Here is a 27,565-nt window from a genome sequence, read left to right as displayed (position 1 = left end):
TCCTCCTCTTCTGTACCATTGATCCATTAATGTAGAATTATCTCACAGCTGCTCTATTCCCATGTTGTTGCTGTATATTAATGACTAACCTCGTATTGTGGATGGATTATCTCATTTGTTCTCCCGACTGAAGTTTGATCTGTTTACAGCATCCTGCCACGTTAACTTTTATTGTGATAGCAGAGCTGTAAGTTTTAATGTTTCAGAAATCTCTCAGTCAGAACATGGTATATTATATTAAGGTAAAAAATAGCGAGCTAACTTTCTGCTAACTCCGTAAAATTTCAGAATTTCCGGTTTCATGGATGCCTGGATGTTAAACTTAATTGTTACACCTGGTTAAGCAGCAACGCTGATCATTTTATTAAAGATGAAAGAAATTAGACAGTTTTTAACTCTCAGTGTACCGCAGTGTTTGTTTGACTTTGGGACCTGAATATGACGGAGTTTTGGACCCAGATTACTCCTCGAGGCTCCTGACTACGGCAGCCGTAATGCTCCGGCAAGCCATCAGGCGGTGCGGCTTCGTAGCTTACCAAAGTCGTACTAAAACATTATTTCACTAAAACAGATTTTTGAGCGCCGTGTACCACATAAAATTGGTTCAAGGCCAGTAAGCACAACCAGAATTCATACATGCGGTGCACCGGATTATAAGGCGCACTGTCGATTTTGAGAAAATTAAAGGATTTTAAGTGCGCTTTATTAGTCCGAAAAATACGGTAGGTCTCATTTCTGGCTAATAGGAAATAGTTTAGTCAACATCAACAATGATGGACTGTCTAAGCTACTTGTCAAGACACAGGCCTTCATATAACTGCCCCTGATTCCAACTCTTGTTTTAACTTGTTTGAACCGTAGTCCATCATCAGCTTTTATTTTTATCTGAAATTGTAAATTTCCCATTTTTCCTGCAGCTTCTCTGACCACAGACCGAAACGACTTCAACAAAAAGGCACTAAATGCTTTGAAAAAGTAAGTCAGGCTTGTTTCATTCTCTATCACGTGTTTCAGCCACGCAAGCGAGCCACACAGTTCAACAGTCCACCCTCACTGAGCTATTTGTCTTCCCTCTACAGAGCTCATTCACTGGACCCTCAGGATGCACAGATTGCCATGTACCTGGCTCTGCAGCTGGCCATCGTACGCCAGGTAAAAGCAAGCCAATGGAATCAATACTGAAGCATATTTTTTTGTTTTTTTTTTGACAAACTTGTTTTTTTTCTTTTTCTTTTTGACAAATTTGGTGTTTATCTGGCAGGTATCAGCAGCTATGGAGCCCCTTCAGGCAGCTTTATCTCTCTGTGGGGATGACTTACACTCCCTCCACCTGCTCACCCTGCTGCTCAGTGCCCAGAAACACCACCGTCATGCTCTGGACACCCTTACTTTGGCCCTCGGCCAGCACCCTGACAACTTCAAGTAAAACCTACTATGCCATCCCACACACACACATGCACACACGTACGCAACAGAAAATGTTGGTGGACTGAGGATAATTCAATCGATCGCTACACTTCTAACACTTTGTAGATTGTTTTTTAAGTGTGTGTGTAAGAGAGCTCCAGAGAGCGGTGCAGCCAGGTTCTATCCTAACACCAGTCCTCTCCGTAGGGATAGGGTGTCTGCTCCGCTACACAAAAGGCCAAGCACACACCCCACACACACACACACACTTGAAGCCTTATTTAGACGTGCCAGAGTGGAAGTCTGCATTGCGGTACCGATGCCCCTCATACACCCTTACCCTTTTAACACTGCAGCTCTGACCCAGACCTAAGCACTGCTGTCCTGGCTGAGCTAAGACATCCTAACACATAAACCCACCTGTCCGCTACGCTAAGCACACACACTTTGACAATTAAAGTGAACTCATTTTGGGCATGGAGGAAAGTAGTGATGTGAAAGGACATGTTGCAGGTTTAAGGGCTTGAACCTTTGACCTTTGGCTTCAGGGCTGGTATTACTAACCATTTCTTCACCTTTGTGCAGAATCATATTCGACCAAGACTTTTAAAGTATACCAGAGTTAATAGATAAAGTATTGTAGTAGGCAAAGTACGCAAGATCATAAGTATGAGAAAGTGATAAGAACGATTTTTAATTAGAATCCGGTTTGATTTGAAGCAGGTTGGTTGCAGCATGAGCCCATAGCTCTAGTTTCTTTCCTAACAGTATTTCACTCACATAATTCTAGTCATCCGGCACAAAAACATCTAAAAAAAAAAAAAAAACATGCTCATTAGCAGTGGGAAAAGCTCTATTGTATCTGACACTGACAACATTAACTATCAAGGCCAATTATTTCACACTAACAATAATTTGGAAGCATGTTGCATCATCTTTCTGATGTGTTTTCTTTCTATCTCAAAGCCCAGTCAAGCATTACAGAGTACAGCCATTTGGGGTCAGTGTTGGCCTCCACGGTCGCAGAGCAGACAGATGGGGTGCATCCATAGATCAGGAGGGAGAGGAAATGCAGACAAGAAAAAAAACAACAAAACTGATCAAACAGCGAAAGGAAGGAAGGACACGAGAGCCTGACAGAAGGAGAAAAACACAGAGTGGGAAAATCCAGGAAAGACACTGTTGATTACAGAACTGATTTACCGATCTGTGCTGTAGGTACAGTCGGTAGCTCGCATTCGTTCTCCCACTGTCTCGATGCACAATCACACACTCTTAGACACACACACCTCCTTCGCAGAGACACTTGACTGCTTTGACCCATTTAAGAGCTCTTTTCCGGGCTCAGCCAATCACATCACTCTCTGCGCCAGGAATCCCCATCGCCCCAGTAACCATGAGGTCATATGGATAGAGCAGGCAGCATCGTTGTTGTTTCCAAACTGTTGTTACAGATCACTACCAAGACACTGAGTCAGAAAAAAAGGAAAGAAAGAAGGAAACATATCTTTTTGTTGGTAGTCTCCTGAAAGGAACAAATGAACCATTAATCGAGGTTTGCCAGATGTATTATTTGTTATTACCTGTAATAATAATTTACTGTCAAGTCAGTAACACATTGAAACTAAGCCATCAGATTAGTGGAGAGAGAGGCATACAGTAGCGATGTGAATAGGCTGGCTCTAGTTGCTTAAGCCCAAACTATTAGCCAATCAATAATCATGACGTGCATAATAGCATTAAAAACATTATAGCTAAAGTGATAGCTGGTCTAAGTTGGATTACAAAGATAAAGTTATGAGCAGGGCACTGGTGAATTTTTTTTTTTTTTGCATTAGCTTTATACTGAAAGATTTTCTAGTGTCAGTCAGTGTTGCCAACTTGGCAACTTTGTCGCTATATTTAGCTAGTTTTCAGACCCCTGAGTGACTTTTCTTCTAAAAAAAGTCGCTAAAAAAAGACGTGAAAGTACGTATCAACAAGCTGTAATGCAGTCAGTTCTTCTTTTACTCTTATGCTGTTTTGTGGATCACAAGGTTTAAAACTACTTATAAACACACACAAAGTAACTCCACCAGAGTGCCTATTTCGGGTCACTTTTGCCGGTCCAAGCCCGGGTAAAGGAGCAGGGTTGGAATTGTGACATTAAAAAAACAACAATTGCTAAAAGAAATTTAATTTGTAGTTCTAAATAAACTCTAAATGCATTTAGGACATTTTTTACTCCCTTTATGTCTCTTCCACGATGTTATTTCTCTCTCCAACAACATAGGTTACAATTAGATTAGCATGACCAATTATGCAAATTAGGCGATGACGTCATTTAGCGACTTCTAGCGACTTTTAGGACAACCAATAGCAATTTTCCTTACTGAGGAGTTGGCAACACTGGTGTCAGTGTGTTCCCTTCTGCATCTCCCTCAGCTGCTCTCTTAGCAGCTGTTTTAGCAGTAGCAGCTAGCAGCTGATTAGCTTCTTGATATCCTCTTTCTTATCCTATTTTTATTTGCAGTAACTGTTTTTAGGTTTTTTTAAGTGATGTATGTGAAGCCAGTCAGATGAAGTGGAGCATTTTGGCAGCTTATGATGAAGTAGGTGGAGACCAAAAAAAGAGCCAAAAGAAGAGTCACCAGAAGTGCAACTCAAAATGCTAGTTGCTAGCTGCTAGTATCTGCCTCAATCGGTTCATTTTAACTATTCAAAATTGAATCTATGAAATAATGACAACCTTGTAATTCCCCTTTTCCTTCTTTTCACTTTCTTTCTCACCCTTAGCCAGCCAGCCTTTACATAATAAATTAGTGAGGAAAGCCAGATAAATTTAGTTTCAGTGCTAGCTATATAGCTAGCAAGTTGTAACCTGGTGGTGTTATTGAGTTGTGTGGATATGTACAGGCAAGAATAGCTTTTCCTAAAAAATTAACTAAATTTCTATGCAGATGACACTGTTGTGTGACTGTGTGGCAGCAGCTTTTTAGCTCACTGACTGAGCCATCTAAGGTTTTTCATAGGCACACCAGTGTTAAATCTCAAATTTATATAGTAATGCATCAATGTCTCCACCTGAACCTACAGAGTATGCTTGTTTCCATACTGTCATGCAGACAGAGAGGAATAGTCAAATATTATGACGGCCTTTTGCAAACACTGTATCACTGAACTTGCAATGCAATGCAACCAGCCACTGCAAACAGAAACATGGTCCTAAATCCATCCTAGAACATTCTGGACCATCTGGACTGAGGCCCATTTTCAGACCTCAAAGTCAGAGAATAAAAGATCCAAAAGACTTGGTGTGAAAGGATGTGTTTTCTCAGTAACGAGCTCATTGAATATCATTTGCTTTGAAAACGTGAGCGAGCATCTGAGATCAAAGCTCGCATTCCGCGACAGTCGTGCATGTGTGTGTTTTGTGTGTGTACTTGTCTGCTGTGGAGGGGGCGAAGAGGATGCGACCGTGTGTTTGAGATCGTAATCTTGCTCACGCATGTTTGTGTGTCACTGCATGTGTGCATGCATGTGTGTGATTCTTGTTTGCCACTGCCTCTCTGCACCACAGCAAACTGTCAGCTCACTGTAGCATACACAATTTCTCCTTCCTCCTTTTTCTCCCACATCCTCTACCCCCGGCTTCTGCCGTCTTCTGTCTCTCCGTCTCATCCTATCTCCTTCTTCCTTTCTCTTCCTTTTCTTGTCTCTCTTTTTTTTTATCTTTCAGTCTCCATTTCTCCCTTTTCTTTGAAATTTTAATCACTCAGTAAAGAGGCATGCATTTCAATGTGAAATGGGATTCTGCTACAGATTGAGAGAGCTGAGGCAATACAGGGACGAGGGGGAGGGTTGCATGTGTGCATGTGTGTGTATGAGAGGGAGAGAGAGGAGTAGAGACAGTGATTGTGGTCTCACAGTTTGTACTAAAGAGAATGATTAATCCCAGCCTTTGATTCTGCATTCATCTAACGGGATGTTGCAGCAGGAGCGTGTACTGCTACATGTGTGTGTGTGTGTGTGATTCTGCACAAGCATGTGTTAGCCTGCACATGCAGGCCTGGATTACTATGTGCTCTGAGCAAGCATGGGTCTTGCGTGTTATTCTCTATGGATGTGCATACTGTATAACTGTATACTCATTATATACTCGAGTGTGACGCACACGTGCACTTTTCTGTGTGTGTGCGTGCACCCATCTGCCTGTAGAGTATCCGCACTCTGATCTGTGGGAGTGCAAAATGAGTAATACTGTACATGTACCACTTTTTCTAAGGAACATTATTAGCTATTTTTATATGGAGTTTACGCTGGTGCTCACCGCTCTTAGCCAGCCACCACTGAGCTCTTACTCTGAGCTACACTACTCACTGCTATGCATCCTCAAACACTCCACTCTGCACACACCAGGCTCACTCCCAGAAGGCTGGAAATGACAGCCTTTGTAATTTCATGTGCAGTTTTGAATGTTGTAATCTTGATGAAATCTGTCTGTTGTGGAGCTGTGAGGGAGAGCACTGATTGTAATAGAGGAAAAGGCTCTATCCTTGGATGACTTAGATCAGTTGATATTTCTTTTTTATGTTCACAGTGAATTAATCGTGCAAAAACACGCTGTAGAATGAATATATGACTTTACTGTGCTATATTTTCAACAAACTTGTTTTTTTTATTTTTATACCTTCTAATATGCCATATTAGAAGCCCTATATCAGTGACGGTGACATCTTTTCCTAATTTTACCAATTTCATATGCCGATGTTCCTGTTTTCTGATTGCTACAAGAATAAAAATGTCTTGAATGCAAACATAAGTCTTTTTCAACCTTTCCGTTGTAACAGTTTGCTTCACTTTGCTGTTTTTCAGATGACGTTCATCATGTTTGATGCTACTGAAGCCTTTCACTAACCGAAAGGGCAAAACACATCCCTTTTTAAGCTTTTAATCTGAAAGTATATTCCAGCTGCTTTTACTTTTACCAACAAGTAAAAGATATTGGAATTAACTAGTAAATGATGACAATATTTGTACATAAAAGATGCAAGTAATGAAATTAATTGAGCTTTTCCCATCATTTTAGCTCCAGTTTTTATCAAAAGTAGTGCAGCCTAGTGAAATTTAGCACTACAAACATTATTCAAAAGCCTTTCAACACTTTCCAGAGGTCCGAAAACTCGCGTTTGATTATTTGTTACAGTATCAGAATATAGTTAGAAACTGGCATCTAGGGAATGATGATGGTCTAATCTAGCCATGAAGCCTACAGGTAGATGCCGGGGTGGTGGATGGGTTGAAAGAGCAAGCAGCAATGCAGGGCAGTAGTGGCAGCATTGACATATCAGCGGGAAATATGGGAAATTTACAATTAAATAGACCAGCAAATCGGGATGGTGTGTTTGCCATATTGCATGAGGGGAGCGAGGCGTGTAATTCACCATCCGCTGTCTCCCAAAAATATTTTTTTGATGCAACATTGCACCTAACAATGTCTGCAAAAGGCTCACATATAGTGGGAACTCAAGAGCTGAACTCATAGTGTTTATGCAGAGGAACACTTGAAGCTCTACAAATAAGATTTAGTTGATAGAAAATGACAACCATCTTCTTGAAGATGTTTGTTGTTGTGGGTGGCTATGGCTCCAGAGGTGGAGCAGGGTATCTACTAGTTTGAGGGTTGTTGGTTTAATTCCTGGTTGTTCTAGTCTGCATGCCAAAGTATTCCTGAAGAAGATACTGAACTCTGAGTTGCTCCTGATGAAATCATCAGAGAAAACACTTAAATATAGGGGAAAATTCTTGGGTTAATGACACATGTTGTATAAAGCACTTTAGGCGCTTCAGTACAATGGAAAAGCGTTATATTGAGGTGAGCCAGTCCTTTGAATGTTCTAAAAGATGCAGGATATTAAAGCAGCAAGAGACATTTCTTTTTAGTTTTATAGTTTTATCGTTCATTGGATTATATTGTATCCATGTTTTCATGTTGTTTAGGCCAAATTGTGACGCTACCATCATAATGTTGCAACAGAGCAACATTTTTCCAGTCCTCTGTGGTCCAGTTTAGGTGAGCCTATGTATATTGTAGCCTCAGCTGACAGGAGAGGTACCCGCTGTGGTCTTCTGCTGCTGTAGCTTGTCTGCTTTAAGGTTTCATCTCTTGTGTGTTCAGAGATGGATGCCTTGGTTGTGGCGATTGGTTGTTTGAGCCCCTGTTTCCATCCTATTAGGTTGAAGCACTCTGGCCAATCTTCCCTTGGATCTCTGGTATCAACAAGGCATTTTCACCATTCCCTGCAAAGCTTAGAGATGGTTATGCGGGAAAATCCAAACAGATCAGCAGTTCCTGAAATACTCAGACCTGCCCGTCTGGCACCAACACTTAAATCACCTTTGGCTGATTAGAGAGTGATCAGTGAGTGTGCACAATATACAATAACTTGAACTTCATTAAATTAAACAAGGGATTCAGAACAACAGGGTATCTTTGCTGATTTCAAAGCACTTTTTTAGTTATGTAGCTCCATTAACCATATTAATGGCCTCCTATGAACTCCAGTTTTCTTTCAGTTTCAGAAGAAACTTGCAAATTTATTTCTTTGCAAGCTCTTATTTTGAAATTACCATGAAGGAGTGGGTTTCATTAATGACAAATTGAAACTGACTGGAAGAAAAAAGCAAGATTACTGTAATTTATCTGTGAATGAGTATGAAATTTATATTATTTGTTGTACAAACATTACACAATATAAGTTTTACATGCTCATTTGAAACTCAGCAGCTTTATTAGAAAATAATTACAAACTTTCAGGTTACACGGTTCTTTGTTCACGTGAGATACACCCACACACACACACTTTGTCACATCTTAACACTTAGATGGGTTTACATCATCACAAAGCTTCTAAACGCTTTGTCACACCGGTAACGGGGAGTCTAGAGAGATGCACACAACCACACGTACACACTCTGGTGGACTCCTACTGGCAGGCGTATCCTTAACTCAGCGTCCCTCGGCAGCACTTGTCATCTGCATGTCAGCAAATCCAACCCCGTTCCTCCCACACTCGTACATTTTTTTCTTTTCAAAAATCCCTCCATCATTGCTTCACACCCTCCGCACACACTCCCTTCTCCCAGCCGTGCACCGACCCGTGAGTCAGTAACGAGGTGCATTTCAACAAGAGTTTTCTCCCCTGACACGAACTCCTTTCGCTCAGCCATTGATCCTCACCTTCCCTCCATCACTTCATCCATCTCTTCTTCATCCCACCGCCTCCCCCCTCCAGACTCCCTCCCTCCCCCTTGACAGGAGAGCACAGAATAATTGGAGGAGCCTTCAACAGAGGCAGTGGACAGCTTGGCGTCAGATGTTGCAAACACCATAGTCTCTCTGCCTCTTTCCCTCTCTCCCTCCTCACACTCATGGATGAGTGATGCCCATGACAGACCCCATCCTCTGAGAGCCCCTTCTGGCAATTACTACACACACAACGGCAAACACACACAAACACACACACACACAAACACACAGACATACAGACTTTCACATCAGAGACTCCCACATCACTTAACCAGTTGTCTTCAACTAAAAGGGCCGAGCGGAAACACTCTACAGCCTCCTCTCATCAGCCTCTCAACACACACACAACTCTTAAAGGTTGTTGTTGATGACTATCTTTACTGTCTCTGCTTCTGTTGATCCATATGTGCATTATTCTACATGCAATATGTTTATGGGCTCTAAGCTCCCAGGTACTGCACTAGCACAAACACACATGCTTGCATGCAAATTTATGTCTTGTGATGTGTTTTCTAACTCTTGTAACCAAATAAGGTTAAAGTCTGTTGCAGGGGATAATAGCTGGTAGCTTTTACATCCCCTCCAATCTTTTATGTAACAATAAGAACTGTTCAAGGCTTTCAATCTCATGCACTCAGTTTACAGATTAATGTGCATATTAGTTAATCTTATATGAACAGATGTTCTGGTTATAAAAACAAAACAAAACAGTTCAAATTTAAACAAAAATGCATTGTGGCTTTTTCTTGTTCCAGTTTGCTGTTCACAAAGGTAAAGCTTGAAGAGGTGCTGCTCGGCCCGGCTGCAGCCCTGCATACCTGTGAGGAGATGTTGCAGCACTGGCAGAGCCGCTATGATGTCAGCCGCTCCAGGTGAGCATGCACAAGAGAGATAAGCATTGGCGCTACTTTGTTTATCGTGCGCTGCAAAATGTGCATTACCGTTTAGCTCAAATAGTTTCTGTGCTGTTGTGCACGATGAGGCTGGGAGGGGGCGGCTGTCTCTGCTACGGTGTTATTCAGTGTGTGTGTGTGTGTGTGTGTGTGTGTGTGTGTGTTCACGCATTAATGCTTTTTCTGATATAATGTTCTACCTGTGACCTGAGTGCTTTTGAGATGTTGACCTTTTTCATGTTTTGAATACCAGAACTGACATACAGCAAAGCTCATTATTACCCTTCATAATAACTGAACACTAAAGGCACTACCAAAACCAATACAAATATTAAAAAAAAACAAATGCAAAAATTATATTTATTTATAAATGAAGGCTGGTAGAACGATTACAGACAAAAATTTGCATGGAATTTGTATTTTCTTTGTAAAAATTTCCCATCTAACTCTTTATTTTCACATAGTTCCTGAAGGAGCTAGGAGGATGAACAACAAATATACTCTTTGACCATTTCTTAATCAGAGTTTAGCATGAAGTCAGTTAAACATCTGGGATATTGATCTGGTCAGTTTGGCAGCAGAAGGGGTTCTCAATCAGTTTTAGCTCCTTCATGCCATTGCTCAAGAGCTCTCTCTTGGTGGTGGGTCAGTGAAGGTCTGTAGAAGCGTATCTGAGGAGAGACACACAGGCCTTACAGGGTAGGCATCAGCACCCTGACTGCCATTAGGTATTGGGTTAAAATTCTGGTATGGTGGGTCCTGTGTTTCTTTTGGTGCACAGCAATTCCTGGACTCATGTGACGAGAGTATGCAGGCAGCTCCTGGAGCATGAAGGAATTGATACCAACGACTGTCTCGTGCTCGCCTGACCAACATTTGGACAAAAAGTGGTGCACTAAGTTAAAGCATCAGCTAATGCTAGCTAGTTTGCTAAGCCAGGTACCTCCATAGACTCTATTTATGTATTACACAAACAAAATTATACCTAATAATAAATACTAAATGTTGACACATTAGAATTTCACTGACCAGAACACAAGAAAAAATAATTTAGATGGTCCATACCTCACATCAGGTGATAATCATTGCATCCAGTACATTGGAGAGGGCCACTTCAATGACTCAAAGTAGCTGATGACTGACTCTCAGGCATAGCTTCCACACTAAACTCCTTGTAGACGTGTGTGGGTAACACCAGTAGGTATTTTTTTGAAATCTCTATTTAAATTAGAATAAAGCTCATTTTAATAACTCCAGGTTTTAAAAAACTACATCTACTGACTCACCACTTGAATCTGATTAAAAACGGCTTCACATTTTATGACTTTTTCCAGAAATAAGGTTTCAAATATCTTTTCCCCCTGAATGTTGTGCATTTACTATGCATCCACAAAGCTGAGGCTTCACTAATGGCTCAGTCAAGTGGTTCTTGAATAAATGGCATGCTGGAACTTCAGGAAGTGCAGTTTCTGCTACAGTAACAAGTATAATGCTCGACATCACACTGGTTACACTGTGAACCTCTGCATGGAAGCATGCATTAGTGTTGCTACACAGTAGAGCTGGGCGATATGAGATTTTTTCATATCACGATATGTTTTTTTCATTTCAGGCGATAACGATATCTATCACGATATAAGCCAAATAACTATATTTGTAAGATTTAAATGTGCCGTTGCTCACAAGTAAAATGTGAAATAATCAGCAGCTTGTTTTGATTTAAATATTTATTTCCCATAATAAGTTGAACAGAGTAGATGTACTTAAGGAACATGAGACTTTTTCAGATAAATAAAGGCAAATATTGCAAACTACACAAAAGGCAGCCGCTAAAGCGTTTAAGTTTCAAAATAGAACAAACGAAACAGACTAAATTGTCAATTCCACTTAGAAACAAAATATTAATTCTAAAAATAAATCTTAGTTTGTTTTACAGAAGAACAGACAAAACTGACTAACTTTTGTCAATATCAAATAAACTGAGAACTAAAAGGAAATTCTCAATCTCTCCTTGTTGTATAGCTGAGCTTTTCAAACAGTTTTAACAGTTACTTTAGTCTGACAAAAGCCGAATGACGAATTAGCGCTTCCAGTCAGAGACTGAGCATGCACCGGTTTATTGTATTTCCAGACTTGCTTTCAGCACAATTTACAGTGCGCGCTACTCTGTTTGACTTGAAATAGCCGAAATACCTTCACACTACGGAGCTTCTATGGCTCTTCCATTCGACAATCTCTCCTGCATTGGAACCATCATCTGTTTTCTCTTCGGTAACCTTCAGTCACGCTCTCGGTTGATTTTCTCTAGTTGGCACACTCATTTCCTCCATTACCCAGGCGGCACGGCGGCTGGCTGCTTCCCAAACAAATACACACGTGCGGCTTGGCACTTGTGCTGTACGTAACAAGTCACGTGACGTGACGCTGCGGCTGTGATTGGTTCGGCTCTGCGCTACTTAATTTGGATTGGCTGTTCTTTTTTTTTTTCTTTTTTTTAAGAGGACAAGAGCAGTGAGGCCTATCGCAATAGTTTAATTTTTCTATGGAGAAAAATTTATTTCGCAATACATATCGTTATCGTTCTATCGCCCAGCTCTACTACACAGTTAGCTCGCTAGCTCATGTTTCATTGGCTTTTTTCTTTGACCTCTCCTTCTAACTTGATACAGAGAAAAGATGCAGGAGGAAAGAACTGAGGAAGCTAATAAACTTTAATGTGCAATTTTTGAGACTGCATTTATTAAGGAAAAATGTTGTACAAATATGTATTTTTAAAAATGGACAAATACTTTTCAGAACAATGTAATTTAAGCTAGCCTAGCCATTTCAAAATGTTTAAGAATATCTATCTATCTATCTATCTATCTATCTATCTATCTATCTATCTATCTATCTATCTATCTATCTATCTATCTATCTATGACTTATTTTTCCTTTATGCTGCCTTCATGTTAAAAGTGAGTCATTGATACTTTTTAGCTTTAGCATAACCTTTAGCATAGCAAAATGCTAAAAGCAGAAGGAGGACCTGGCTATCGCACACCTTTGCTTTTCCTTTTCATTATTAGCAAGCGAGCTGTAATACACAAATTATGTGTATTAAAGCCAATTTATTTAAGATGGACTTGATCTTTAATTTCAGTCACAGGTGGAATCTCACGGATAAAAACAAAAACAGTACATGTGAATGTCCTCTCTGATGTGTTACAGCGAGACAGATGACAGCAGCAGTATACCGATGCCTGAGAGGACAGAGGTCAGCCCCAGCGGCAGGAAACCCTCCATCCACCTCACCCTGCCTGACTTCCAGGACACCTCCACTGGTCTGTTCTCTCGCTTGCTCAAATCTTTTAGAAACGACATGTCACTGTGCATATTTGGATTGCAACATGCCGAATTGATTAGTTTAAGTTAAACACATCCTGCTCTCTCTATGGCTTTGGGTAAATAGCAGTGAGAAAGGTGAATTTGTAGGTCAGTCTAAATCCCCCAGCTTTTGACCTATTCTGGATTAAAAGCCCTGTTTGCTTGTCTGCAACCCAGTTCCGGAAACCAGATGTGCTGTTTAAATATCAATGATGTGACTCACACCTGTGTTTAGAGCAGGATCTGCAACCTGCACATTTAGTGTTCAGGGATTCAGGACATTATAGTTACTGGCTTTGAAATATTTTACTTTTTTTTCTCTACGGAAGAAAACACAGTTTCTGTCTGCTTCTCATCAATGCTAACATATGCATATTCATTGTTCAGGTTGTAAATCACCACTTTAGTGTTTAGTTGGTTTAATGTGCAAGATGAGGAAACATTTGCAGCACTAACAGTTCCCATTTCTTACCTATGATCCTGCTTCAGGTTCACTGAGTCCTTCGTCAGTTGCACTATCCCGTCTTGAAGCGGCTCTGTCCGAGGTGTCAGACCTCAGCTCTACCCGTCGCCATGGGCCCACCTATATTTGGACCATCCTGGAACGCATTTGGCTGCAGGCTGGTATGAGAGCACACACTTGAATGAAAATGATATTTCAGGAATTATTGTGGTTGGGATCTTTTGGGATTTGAACCTCTTTTCATCCTCATCCGAGATACAAGGTCAGCCCATATCGTGAAACCATGTTGGGGTCCATGAGCTTTAACTTACTGGTGAACTAAAAATGAAATAAAGACAAAGCTTGCATTAACTTTGCTGGACAAATGAATCAGATTCAATGTTTTATCCTAGTGATCTGAAGCCCAACAGTAAGAAACCATTTTAGTCATCCAGTTTTTTTAAAATAAAAGCTATGAAGTAGACAACGAGGCCACAGCTCAGCAAAGCATGACAGTGTTTTCATGAGCAGCACCCGTCTGCTAAAACACCATGCTAACACGTTAGCTGATAGATTACCTTGTTCACACTGCTGGTTCAGTATACTGGCATGCTAATGTTTATCAGTAAGCACTAAAGCCAGTCTGCAGTTCATGTAAAAAGATTGCAAAAAGATTGTGACTCGAGTCACTAAAGCCCCTTTTCCATTAGTACCTACTCACCCAATGAGAGTGGTTGTTGTTATAGTAATGTGTCCGAGCGTCCCGTGACGTAATTAGCATGATCCACGAACGCTTAAACAAAGGTGGATGTCGACGTAACAGTATACCTGCTGGTTGGTCTGTAGCTTTTCGTCAGACTCGGGGACCACGGCGTTGTTGGTGGTTTTGATTTTCGTGAAGGAGACGCTCTCATGGCTCACTGAGTGATTCCCAGACCAGCCAATTGTTGGCATGCAGTCTGATGATGTCACATTTTAGTACCTGCTCAGATCGCTTATAACCCCGGCCGAGCAGGTACTATTTTAGTATCTGGTACCAGGTACTGTTATCTAATGGAACACCCTTAAACCGTAGTGAACCGTGCCGAGTCAATCCGAGTGGGTACTAATGGAAAAGGGGCTTTTAAGCAAAATGAATGACTGAAGCAAATTACTGGTAAACTGTTTGATAGTTATTGAAAACCTAAAACTTACATTGTTGACTTCATGCTGAGGCAAATATTAGGGGACCTTCAAAGTAAGTAGTCTTCATCCTGTGGCAACCATAAAAAATTCTGTGGTAGTCCTTTCAGTGAACTTCGACCAATGTCATAGATCTGCCTCGCTTTCTGTACATGATATTGACAACAGAGAGCGATCACATCCACGTCGAACGTGTGGAGATTTTAGTTCCTTTATGCTACTATACACTGTAAAAGGAGCATTTGAGTTGTAGTTCACATAATGTAGTGTTATAAATAATTGTCCATGATGCTCTGTTAATTTAGAGCAGCTTGTGGCATAAATCATACAGTGTGTGGCAGTCTAAGAAGTTATCTAAGCACTGTGCGTAGGTCTTTCTGGTGATGTCACAGAGCAGTACCAGTACCTGATACCACAACAGGGCATACTTTTCAAAATAAAACAGGAAGTAACTGGAAATGGCAACTGAGTTAACTCACTCAGACACCAGATGCAAATGTGTCTTTACAGTAATTGCCTCAATAGCTATTGAAACATTCGACTATGTGTCAGTGATGCCCTCACCAAAGAAATCCAGGTAACCCTACAGTAAATACAAATACAATCTCCGCTGGCACCTTTTAATGAATGTGCGATGTTGCAGTGAATGAAAGCTGTGCAGCCTCGCTGTCTTCCAACGCCTTGCTGACCTGTTTATCAGCTCAGATGAGTTTCAGTCGCTCAAGGGAGTGAGATACTGTTTGTGCGTTCGGTTCATTGTGAGCGTGCGTTTTTGTTTCGGGCACAACAGTCACTGAAATTCTCAGAGAATATTAATTTTGCTACATGCGAAACCCTGGAGAACGCAGCGTTACAGTATAGCAGATTTTTGGAAGAGAATATCTATTTGCAGGCTTGTTGGTGTTTAAAATGAAATAGCTGAATAGTTGACACTGACGTGTCTCAGTGCTTAAATACATTTGGCCACTGCTCTGTTAAGGAGACAATGCTCAGTTATCCACATTGCTGTTGCCTCCACCCTTCTTCAGTCTACCTGAGGAAGTTCACATAAAAGAGCAGAGCATGAGCAGGAAATGAAGGCCGAGGATCTGTTGCACTTGGCTTGAGTGGATGAGCCATGAGAGGCAAGAATGGAAATGCACACAGCGAAGATGCCTTTGCTGTATTCGATGCTTTACGACACAAGAGGGGTTGAATGGAGCCAAGCGGTCACGTCCCCCATGGCTTTGTGTAATCTGAAGGTTATTTTCTATGTGTAACCTCTGAGCCTCTGCTATTCATCTGCTGAGAGCAGTGTGTGTGTGAGAGAAACCAAGGGTGTGGCCCCTGGCTCAAGGCTGGACACCAATCCCCCCCCCCCTTCATTCTTTCATAGCATTCCTCTTCTCATCGGTCACTTCCTCTTCTTATCTTACATTCTCTTTGGCCTAACAGAAAAACGCACACACACACACACGGCTCTTTAAAAGGAATACATTTAGCAGTATGCGAGACTCACATACTTAGCTCTAAACATATAAATATTCTCTGTGCATGCAGGCACTGATCTAACAGTTTTTTCCTATGAGCAGCAGGAGAAAGTCTTACATAATCGCTCACTGAAACCTTTTTCCCCAAAATGAAGCCATGAAAAGGAACCCTGAGGCAGCTGAAAAGGGTTTTTGTTTTTTTTCTTCCATTTTTTTGTTTTCTCATCTCGCAGAGGTAGCATGCGTGCACTAAGTATTTCCCATCTGTGCATCTCTGAGACACAGGTAAACAAACAAAACATCCGCTACCAAACACACACATGGGTTCTCTGCACTCGGGAGCAGACGGCTCTCTCGATGTATTTGCACAACAGCCCTCTCTGTAACACGTGCGCACAATGCTGTCAGTGTTTTAGAGCTGAAGGGTTTCCTTCTCAGGGTTTCTCTGCCTGTTGACCCAATGTCCTCTCACGTAAATGATTGACAGGTCTCGCTGAAGCATCCGGTCCGCACATTGGTCTGCTCCAGCTGAGGGGTCAGCTCTTATTTTTGAGGTCTTATTGGAGAGTAAAGTGCTTGTGGGTGTGATTCTGACTTTGTGTGTGTGTAAACATTTGTGTGTGGGGTTTGTCCTCATCTTCCCAGCAGCAAAGAAAGGAGGCAGGCAGCTTTAATATGTGATGGCCATATTAGGCAACAGCTTCATGACTTTCAGCCACTACATCGCTCCGACTCTCACTTTCATGGTTTGCGTGTGTGTTTGTGTGTGTGTGTGTGGTTGTGTGTAGTATTTGAGCACTGCACAGATATTATTTTTACATGATGCTGCTGAACTCACAGCAAAGTTCATCACAGTTACTGTCACAGGGTTACTCAGGGCATTAATACTCTTATTCTCCTCTTTTTCTTTCTCTGGCTCTCCATCTTTGCTTCATCACTTCCTTTCTTTTATTGTTTTCCCTCCTCTGTCATTCTGTCCTTTTTCTTTCCCCCCTCCACCTCTTTTCCTCTCTTGACCTTTTCACCTCCTTTCTTTACTTCTCTCTCCGTGTCATCCTGCAGGAGAGCTGTTCATGGCAGACAGTCGGCTTAAGGAGGCTCAGTTCTGTATAGCCGAGGCCAGTTCGCTCTTCCCCAACTCTCACTCTGTGCTGCTGCAGCGGGGCCGCCTGGCCGAGCTCCGGGGCCACCTGGACGAAGCCAAAGGCCTGTATGACGAGGCCCTGGCCATGCATCCTACAGGAGAACGGATACTGGTGCACACGGTGAGAGATAGCGGATGCTTTAGAGGCTGCAAAATTAAGTTAGAACTTATGTAACGCTCTGCTCTTTCAAGTGTCACACATGCAAACATGGTGTTCAGTATCCTCTCTCACACACATGCACACAAACACATGATTGGCTACAGTGACATGTTTAAATGCTATAATTTAGTAAATTAAAAATTAAATCAAAACTGACGTAATATGCAAGCGGAACATGTGCAAACACTTATTTGATGTCTGCTAAAAACACACACACACACACACACACACACACACACACACACACACATATACACATATTAATGAAGTATTTGCAGTACTTCTAGTTGACTGAGCAAAGTTATATAAAAGTGTACTTCACGCGAGATCTTTTACATTTGGACTTGCTGTGGATTAGCTCACACGCTCTGACTCAGACAGTGTAGGGCTGTTTAATGAAGTTAAAAGTTTTCTCAAATTCACCAAGTTAAATTACGTCACAATTAAATTGCATCAGCTGCCTTCAGCCTTCATAAACACGCCTCCCAGAGAGTAGGAAAAGGCTTTCCTCGCAACAACAACAGCAATACGTGTAGATAAAAGTACATTTCAGGGGACTTTTGTCAGTCAGACTAAACCATGTCCCACTGTGGTCACATGTTCTTATAAGATAAGATAAGATAAGATAACCTTTATTAGTCCCACACGTGGGAAATTTGTTATATACACAGTAGCAACATGGCAGTGTGCGCACACATTTTTAATTTGATATTTAAACAATTTTTTGAGTTATTATATAGATTTTAATCCATCTGATCAAACAACTAAAGACAGCACTCAAGACACAGATGAATTTGAGCTCTTAGCACTTTTATATTCAGTTACTGTATTAAACTATAACCTATACACTGTATTAACAAAAGTAATCACTCACCCTTCCAAATCATTGAATTCTTGTTTTCCAGTCACATCCACTGGCTGACCTCATCAATGTGCTTCTGGGAGAACGGTCAAAAACTTCAATAAAGCCTTCCCAGATTAAGCTGTTATATCACATTTCGACATCATTTTAAACTCTATAGATTATGAATGTGACGTCACTCAAGCTCATATGTGTGTGAATGCAGACCAGTGAATACTTTTGCCAGTATAGTGTACATAAAATGAAGCGGCTGCGGATTTACTTTAAACCTGCAAACCAGCAGGCGGCGACTGCTCTGAATGCAAAAATGAAGACAGATTCTGTTGTGGTTTCTCACAGGGTGCGATTTGCACATTGCATGAGAGCTGTCTGCCGTGCTGGATGTGGTACAATCACTGGCTGATAGAGAAGAATGTGCATTTGCCCGACTGGTTGGCAGTGGTTCCTAGAGGTTGCTGGCTCTCACTGGGTGAAATCGGATTTAAAGAAGGTGCTCCACCAAAAAAACAAAACAAAAAACCCTACAGTGATTGCTTTGGTTGCTAACAGATTGCTACAGTTGGCGTTTGTCTGCAAAATCTTGCAAACTACTAGGCGAGTGGTAGTACAACTTAAAAAAGTGTGGCACAAATCAGAAATGGAGAAGGTTCACTTTCAAAGTAAAAGTTTTGCTCCACAGATACAGTCATGTTTAAGGAGTTTTACTTCTTAAACACGACTGGTGAACAGTCTCCATTTCCTGTTTGTTTTGCACTTTTCACAGTTTCCTTAGAGCTCGGAGAGTAGCTGTGTTTGTAGACAAGGACTTTGCTTCCATTCAAACTACAACCACTGCATTATGTTAGCAAGCAAAGCAATAACGAGGATGTTTTCACCAACCCATGCAGGAACACACATTTCTCCCTAGTGACAGATGGTTGCCAGGAGGAACACTTTCCATCTCTATGATTATGTGACTTCCTAGCGACTCCCATCAACCTGCAGCAACCACTTGCAATCATTCAAGGAATTTTCCCCTTGTGATGGGTGCTTGCCACATACTCGTGGACCTGTCTGTACATGTTCTCACTCCCAAAGTGTAACATTTTACGCTAGGTGACAAATCGTCGATATGTTACGCTTCCGGGCACCCAACATGTCCCTATATTACGAGATCGGAAAAATGAGGAAACATGAGAACCGTTTGGAATGAATCTACACATGCTTGTTCATTTTACTTAAATCGCTTTGTAAAACACTATCTAATGTCATTAAAGTTCTGGTTAACGTTAGGGATAAGGTTAGGGTCAGGGCTGGAATACATGGCTGGAACGAGTAGAGTCATTCTACTGGATTTCATCCATAACCAGGCGTGTAGCATAAAAACGCAGAAGGTTTTGCGTTCGCCTCTGGAGTGACAACGGGCTGGTCTGTAGGCCAGTATGACTGGCTTTTTCTTTTCATTTGAGCTTAAATAGTTGATTGTCACACGTCAGAAATGGTGGAAGAGTAACGTCACGTGGTTAAAGGTTATGCGTCTGCAAAACCTAAGAAGGAATCTGTGTGAAAGCAGCCCTCAGCTTCATCTATGACCTCAGAACACTTTTCTGACGAGTTTATGGTCTCATAGGCACAGCTTGAAGCTTCACAGCAGGACAGCAAACCAGTGGGTGATGTTGCCTTTATCATAAAGGCTATAATTGTAACAGATGCTTATTAGCTGCTAATATTAGCAATGGTAGCTTCTTTGCTCTTTTAGAAGCAAAACAAATCCCTCATGTTTCAAACGGCTGTAGATTAAATTAGCCTCAGAAACTTAGTTGTACTGCAAGTTAATTTGGAATTTTCTTGTTTAAGCGCATTTTTTAAAGTTTGCCATGTGCTTCTAATAGTACTTACACTGTTATAAGTATAGTACACTTATACTGCCTCATACTGTTCATACTGTAATCGTGTAGTCTTTCTCTCCTCTGTGGCGTGCTGTACTGTGTCATTGTCAGAACTCTGAGTGGTTCAGTCCTGTTTATCGCAGTGCGTTGCTGTCGTCCTCTGAGACGTGCCAATTTGTTGCAGGCAAACCTGAAATTTCAGAAAATAGAAGCAAACAAATTTCGCTCCATCACCAGCAAATGAAAAATAGCGCTTAAAGACTCACTCTCTCTTTCCTGATCACTCCCCCACATTTCTTTCATCCCAGCAGATCCTCTTTCTCTCTCACTGCCGCACTGTAAAGATCCTCTCTCGCCCACTTCCACCCACTCCCTCGCTTCTCTCTCGCTCTCTCAGTCTGTCTTCCAGATGATCCACAGGATTAACCACAGCTCTTCTGACCTTTGAACTGACTCTGTTGTCACAGTGAACGAACCAGAGAGGGATATTCCTCAAATCCAAACGCAGCACTCGACACTCACACACACACACTCACACACAATGACTGCGGTCTCCATAGTGACCGGAGATGTGCTGGCTGATATCACTTTAGCCTTCTTGTGACCACATAAGGCTAGTGCTTTTGCTCCTGCAGCGCACTTTTGGATGCATGTGCGTGTGTCTGTGTGCGTAGAAGTGCAGTCCCACTGGGTTAGACAGAGGTACGCTTCTCTTCCATATTTGGCCTGTGGGAGAACCAATCCCAGGGGGTGAGAAGTTGAAACAAAGCCAGCTGGCAGCGTCCGTCTCTGGGTCTCTTACAGGACAGATGTGTTCTCAGTCTGAGTGTTTGAGTACGTGTACGCATGTGCATGTGTTTAGGCATGACTGTGTTTGTGTATGCCAGCCTTCCTCCACGGATTTGGAGCACATGTGGACTACTTGGGCTTGCTTTTTTTAAGTAAACTATATGTGTACACTTGGACAGAGGCACACATTGTAATAGACACAAATTGACCCAAATACAAAAATTCTGCTTGTAGAACACTAAAGTTTATGGACTATACTATGTTAGGCATGCTAATGGAGGCTTGCAGTAAATAACTGCATTCTTGCATTGTTATGGAGCCTGTGGGACAATGTGTGGGACATTTTATTTGGAGCTTCGCCCATATTTGTGACTTGCATCAGCCGGCCAGAAATGAGCCTACAGTTACTCTGTGGTGCTGTGCGGCTCTGCGTTCATCCATTTATTTTTACACAGTATCTGCTGTGGACATTTTGTGTGCCAGTGGCCCATTTTCTGCTGTGCCTTAAGGGGAATTCTTAAGATATTCTTGGTAGATATTCTTACACCTCAGTTATTATTCTGCAAAAGTACCTACTGTACTTTCCATGAATGTCCTTAAGATGTTTTCATGGTAACTATACTTTAAAGATGTCACCTTTCTGTGGCTCAACAGTTAATGTGATCTGATATTTATTGTGGAAATGCAATTTCATTAGGAGCCTGTTTACAAGTGGTTTCCGTGGGCTTATCATGCGTGCTCAGTGTGTACTGCACTGTACATTGCTTTCACTAGAAGATCGGGGGCCTTTCTTAAAGTCATTTAAGCTGCATATAAACTGTAAAAGATACGTTGCTTCCAGATTTAGGAGTGAAGCCAGTGCATAACTACCTTAAACGTGTAATGTTTCTTACATCCAGTTGGGGGAGACTCATCGGATTGCAAGAAGCAGTGTATGTTTAGAAGTCAACAGAAAAACGGCTGCTGACTCGATCTATCCTCTCAGTAAATGCTTCCTTGCTAGTTTCACGTCTTATTTAAAACAACATGATGTTAATTTTGTAAGCTATAGTCTGTTTTTTAAGTTAAAAAGTGTGACAAAGCTCAGAAGCTAGTGTCACCATTCAGCAGTCTTCTTGAAATGCTGCAGGCGTTGTCTGAATAATTTTCATTTCAAAAGTCACTGACATTAAACTGTTAGCTTCGATACAGTTCAGTTTAGTTCAGTTTTATAGATATAAAGCCAAATCACAACAACAGTTGCCCCAAGAGCCTTTACATTTTAAGGTAAAGACCCTACAATAATACAGGGAAAATAATCAGACGACCCTCTGTGAGCGAGCACTTTGGAGACAATGGGAAGGAAAAGCTTTTTTTAAAAAGGAAGAAACCTCCAGCAGAACCAGGAGCAGAGAAAGGTCTAAGTCTCCTAACAGCCTGTGAGGTTTCCATGGTGGGTTCTTGTCCTGCCTAATTGAATCCTACAGCAAGGCTTTGTGAGTCTGATGTTCCATTTGAAATCACATTTCCTCTTCAAGGAATACTTTTGTGAAAAAAAGTTATACTGTTAGATTTAGCTAAGAGCGTCAGGCCCAATCCACATGCCTGCGCATTAAACCAGAATTGAAAGGTGATTATGTCTGATTAGCCGAATTATCCAAAAGCCACCAAAGTTTTTCAAAGTTCTAAGACATTTTCTTTGACATGAGTCCTTTATAACACAGCATCGTGTAGATTTTCCACTCTACCCATGTTAGACGGGGAAAGGGAAATGTGAGTAAGAGAAACCCATTACTGGAATCGATGCAGAAGCTCACCAACCCATGCAATGTGGCTACCATCTTCCCTTATTCACCCGCACACTTCTTTACTCACTGCACTTCATGTTAGCATCAGCTGTGTCCACATGGTTTCTCTGTAAGAGAGGGAAAGAAACGAAGCCATCAGACGGTGACTCACTGCTCTGGTCAGCTGCTGGTTTTGGAGTATTTTTGGATGGATGGAGGGTGCGGTAGTGAGGGAAACCAGTATATGACTATAGTATGGTGTTTGTAAGTGTGCAAGTGTGTGTGTGTGTGAGACCAGGATTTTCAGTTTAATTTCTCGATCGCTGCAGTCCACTGGCTACAACTGAGCATGCATTACGTTTGTCTATCATGGGAGTAGCTATTACACATTTGTCTGTTTGTGCTGTTAACCTCATTATGGTAAGCATTTGGTCGACTTGTGCGTATGTGTGGCATGTGCGCGTGTGTGTTTGTGTTCTGACAGTTAGCTGATCCTGAAACATGGCCCAGCCTTGCTTCCGGCGTGGTATGCAATGAATCTGACCCACTCCCATCATCCTCCACATCTCATCTCTCCTGCTCTGTAGTGGAGCCTGCTCTGAGTCAGCCGCACACAAACGCACGCTTTACTTTCGGCCCTCTCCAACGAACCCATATTCGTACACAGCTTCACATATGCATGCATACTCTCAAGGACGAAGGCTTTGCGCTCAATGAATTAATCGCGTTCCAATTATCAAATGCCCCCCCATGCCTGTCTCACTCGCTCGCACTCTCTCTCCTCTCTGCGTGTGGGAGGGGGTGGTTGTCAGCTGATTAGATAATGCAAATACATTATTTATATCACTTTGCTCGTTCTCGCCGCTTTATGGGATTGCCTAGCAACCAGGGAAATTTATTCTATTGAGCACGACCTCTGATAACCATGGAGAGAGAGGGAGAGAGAGAGACTGACTGTATGTGAGAGAGTGAGAAGATGGGGTGGGTGAGTTGATGGTGGTGGTGGATGCGGGGAGGGGTGCAAAAAGAAAGACGATTGGGAGTTGGCTGGTGCCTCCGTTGCTATGTATGGCTCATCTGGGCTCACTTATTTTTTCCTTTTTCTTTGACGCCTCTCCTTTTTTTCCCCTTCCCCCCCCCTCTCTGTTCATTGTTCTCAGTTTAGCTCGTTCTTGCTCACTCACACTTCTTTCCTTCCTCTCTTTCTTTCTTTTCCTTACTTCTGAGACTCCAGTATCAACTCCGTCCTTCATTCTTTTCCTCTTTCCAAGTCGGTACGTGTGTTCGTGCACGTTTGTGCGTCGGTCTTTGTTCCAGTATATATTTATATAGGCGATGTAATGTGCTGTAAGGTGAGAATGTACTTGAAGGAGTCAACCGTAGCCACACTGTATGTGCTGCTTTTTCCCCAAACAAACACACACAAACATGCCATCCAGGTGCGTGAAGATTTGTGTGGTCATATCACCCCAACAAAAGTGAAAGTAATTAATTAAAATGTTTTAATCTCGGTAGGAGTGTGTGTTATGTACTAAATTCTCCTGGACATCCAAATTAACCAGCGATGCCAAACAGATCAGGATGGGACAGCAGGCCTTTTGTACACTTTGAGGAACACCTCTACCAAAACTTGCTTATTCCCTTTCTGTTTGAGAGCTAGGAACAGGAATATTACCGCTCAACTACTTGAATGCTGAATATAAAATCACAGCCAGTCGGTATGTAGATTATCATGACACACATGAACCTTTTGGCAACCTTGAGTCAGAATATTTTCTACAGTTCTCAGTTCAAGGAATACTTGTGTGAAATAAGTTATACTGTTAGGTTTAGATAAGAGCATCGGGCCTTTTGACAGTTTCTTGAGTGTCCTGTCAGACACTCAAAGCACAACAGAAAATAGTCCAGCTCAGATTTTGCACTACAGGAAGGTGCCTGGATAGAGGGTGCAGGAAGCACCTCTAGGAGAGTATTGGCGCACTTTTTGCACAACAGCACAATCTCACATCGAATAGACTGTAGTGAGCTGGGAAGTTAAAGACCATCTTGCGTCCGATCCAACTAGACATTTGCACCTCTGTCAGGTATCGCCGTTGAAAAGTTCCCTAATTATCGCACTGTATGTTGTATTAAAGGTTAAAGTATCTCGAGACAGCCGGGGGTTAAGAACCCACTGTGGAGGTCCTAGTGGGACTAGATACCTTCTAACCCTTTAGTACCCAATGCCTTCAAAATATAAAGAGATATAATGGCTGGCCAGCAGTTGGCAACACAATGTCACCCCCTGTTTTGGACGTTTGAAGCTGTACATGTTCATTCTACGTTGGTTTGCCAAGTGGTGGATGACTCTGAGCAAGCTGATGGGATCTGTATAAAGAGTTTCATATTTCACTGAAGTCATAGTTCTCCACACATCTGAACTCTGCCTTCGGTTCATTTCTCCACGTATTGTTCTTGGTGTTTATTTACTGTTTGTTTGTTTGTTTTTTTTTAAGGGTAACATTAAGAGCTCTTGCATACCAGCATTAATATATTTTCTAATGATAGGTGCACACACTACATTCACCATCTCATCAATCAACATACGTTTCCACAACTCAAAGCTCCTCTTCTGCTTTACTTTTGCTCTATGAAATAAACACTGAAGAATGGCGGTACGTCTAACAACCTCGAAAAGCTGCTTCAACTTGCCTCCCAAAATACTGAGCTGTCAATGGAAGAAACAGTAAACTTAATATTACTGCTGTCAGCGTTAATCTAGTTAGAATGATATTAACGCCATAACCGCATTATCGCGGCAAATCTCCGTTAGCTCGTTAACGCGGATTGCCGCGTGCGAGGGCTGCACGGCGTCAACGCTTTAGCGCGGTTAGCTCGTTAACGCGGTTAGCTCGTTAACGCATTAGCGCCATGCAGCCCCATGCACGGGGCGATACGCGTTAACTCGCTAACAGAGATTATCCGCGTTGATGCAGTTATGGCGTTAACGTCATTTCAACAAGATTAATGCTGACAGCACTACTTAATATTAATCCAATAGCAGTCAAAGACAGGTCAAGCCAACATAGCAGAGGTAAATACTAGAGATGGACTGATCCGATATTACGTATCGGTATCGGTCCGATACTGACCTAAATTACTGGATCGGATATCGGAGAAAAATAAAAAATGTAATCCGATCCATTAAATATCACGAAAGCACCTCACAAAACTTGCAACATGCCATAACTCGCCTCAGAACGTTAGCACGTTGGAGCAGTATGCATCACGTGATAGAGCGGCTGTGGCATGCGGGACCTGTCGGTGGTCTGGATAGCATGTGGAGCTTCGCTAGCAACCCGGCATTTCATCTCCGACAAAGTTATCCCCGAGAGAAGTAAAGCAAGTGTGTAAGTCCATCTTTGAATGTTTGTAAAGCATTCCTGCATTAAGCTTAACAAGCGATATATGGAGCGACTGCCTCTTCTGGCTGCTACTTCAATCATGAAACTGCTTAACGATCAGCTGATCGGCTTTTCTGTCGCGAGTCCGTTTCTCTTGTTTGTTTTTGGCCCACTTTGCACCAGAAAGAGGAAACCAGCGGCTGAACAACAGCAGCACGTTTAAGCTTGATAAGCTGTTGTTAGAATTTATTTAATATTACTTTCTACACCAGGATCTTTTTCTACGTAGCTGACGCTGGTAACTGTGCAGGGGCGGATCTAGCAAAGTTTAGCCAGGGGGGCCGATAGGGCATTAACAGGGAAAAGGGGGCACAAAGACATACTTTTCTTTCTTATTCTCATTTAAAATGTCTAGCTTTTAATAAATAATTATCTGACACCCAAAGTTTTAATTTGATGTAAAATGAATAGAAGTCAATTACTGTATATAGTAACTATTAAGTCTAATATATATACCCTAGTAAGCTATAGTACTTTTTCCTTTGGGAAGGTACCATCTGTGCTGTCTGCAATTTTGTTGAAGAAAGATGTTGAATCTATTTAATATTTCTTGAAAAATAATTGATTTCTGTGCATTTTTTTTTCACACTGCATCAAATTAAGGTTGATTACGTTGATTAAGCATCATGAGGTGGAGTGTGAGGGGTGGTTCCCTATTTTTTATTTATTTATTTTTGTTGTTGCTGGGAGTTGGAACCCTATTAGTTAGGTTGCTTAATATTTACACTAAGCACTCTTTAAAATACCAAAATAGAGAGGATGGTGTAGGTTTAAGTTTATTAGATTGATCAGTATTGCTGAACTATGAAATATTTTTTTTTGCATACAGGTATAACAGAATAGCTTTAGTGTAGTTGTTGTTTTAAACTTGAGTATGAACTTATACAAAATGCAGCAAGATATTTAAAAAAACAGTTTTGTTGATTAAAAAACATTATATCGGATTCATATCGGTATCGGCAGATATCCAAATTTATGATATCGGTATCGGACATAAAAAAGTGGTATCGTGCCATCTCTAGTAAATACAATAATCTTGGCTCACTGTGCCCATACCTGCCCGTCCAGACTTGACTGATTAAAAGTTCAAGTAAAGTCTCTCGTCTTGGTTGAATGCGAGGGTATTATGCCATGACTTGTTCGTGTGTAGTTGATGTGTATAGATCAGCAGATGGTTTTGAGTGCTATACCAAACTGTAGGATCATTTAATTCTCTCTAGATCAGGTCTATATAGCCACTTGTACCTTAACTTCTAATTTCCTGGATTGTCTGGACAGTCACAGCTCTGTAGGCGGCACGGCTGACAACAGCAGATTGAAAATCCAAATTTAGAGTTCATCTGTCTCTCCGCTGTCTCAAAGACGTTAATTTTTTTATTCCTTTTTTTAAAACTGTGAAAATATTCATATGATCATCTTATCCCAAAATGATTTTGTGTTTATGCCCTTTAAGTATGTGACCATTATTCTGCCTTCACAAACCTTT

At 41.6% G+C, this 27,565-nt stretch overlaps 1 protein-coding gene across 1 annotated transcript in view; it reads left to right on the top strand.

Annotated features, from left to right (window-relative positions):
* The window catches only part of ttc7a (tetratricopeptide repeat domain 7A), a 62,928-nt gene that overhangs the window by 26,314 nt on the left and 9,049 nt on the right, over positions 1 to 27,565 (top strand). Inside the window, exons 14-20 of the mRNA XM_026189716.1 lie at positions 918 to 975; positions 1,080 to 1,152; positions 1,262 to 1,422; positions 9,451 to 9,567; positions 12,799 to 12,911; positions 13,444 to 13,578; positions 17,110 to 17,312. Of these exons, the coding sequence (XP_026045501.1) occupies positions 918 to 975; positions 1,080 to 1,152; positions 1,262 to 1,422; positions 9,451 to 9,567; positions 12,799 to 12,911; positions 13,444 to 13,578; positions 17,110 to 17,312 (860 nt within the window). The remainder of the gene's footprint in view (positions 1 to 917; positions 976 to 1,079; positions 1,153 to 1,261; positions 1,423 to 9,450; positions 9,568 to 12,798; positions 12,912 to 13,443; positions 13,579 to 17,109; positions 17,313 to 27,565) is intronic.

The sequence above is a fragment of the Astatotilapia calliptera genome, chromosome 13 (genome assembly GCF_900246225.1).
Source record: "Astatotilapia calliptera chromosome 13, fAstCal1.2, whole genome shotgun sequence".
In the NCBI taxonomy this organism is placed as follows: Eukaryota; Metazoa; Chordata; class Actinopteri; order Cichliformes; family Cichlidae; genus Astatotilapia; species Astatotilapia calliptera.
This window is presented reverse-complemented; position numbering and strand designations above follow the sequence as displayed.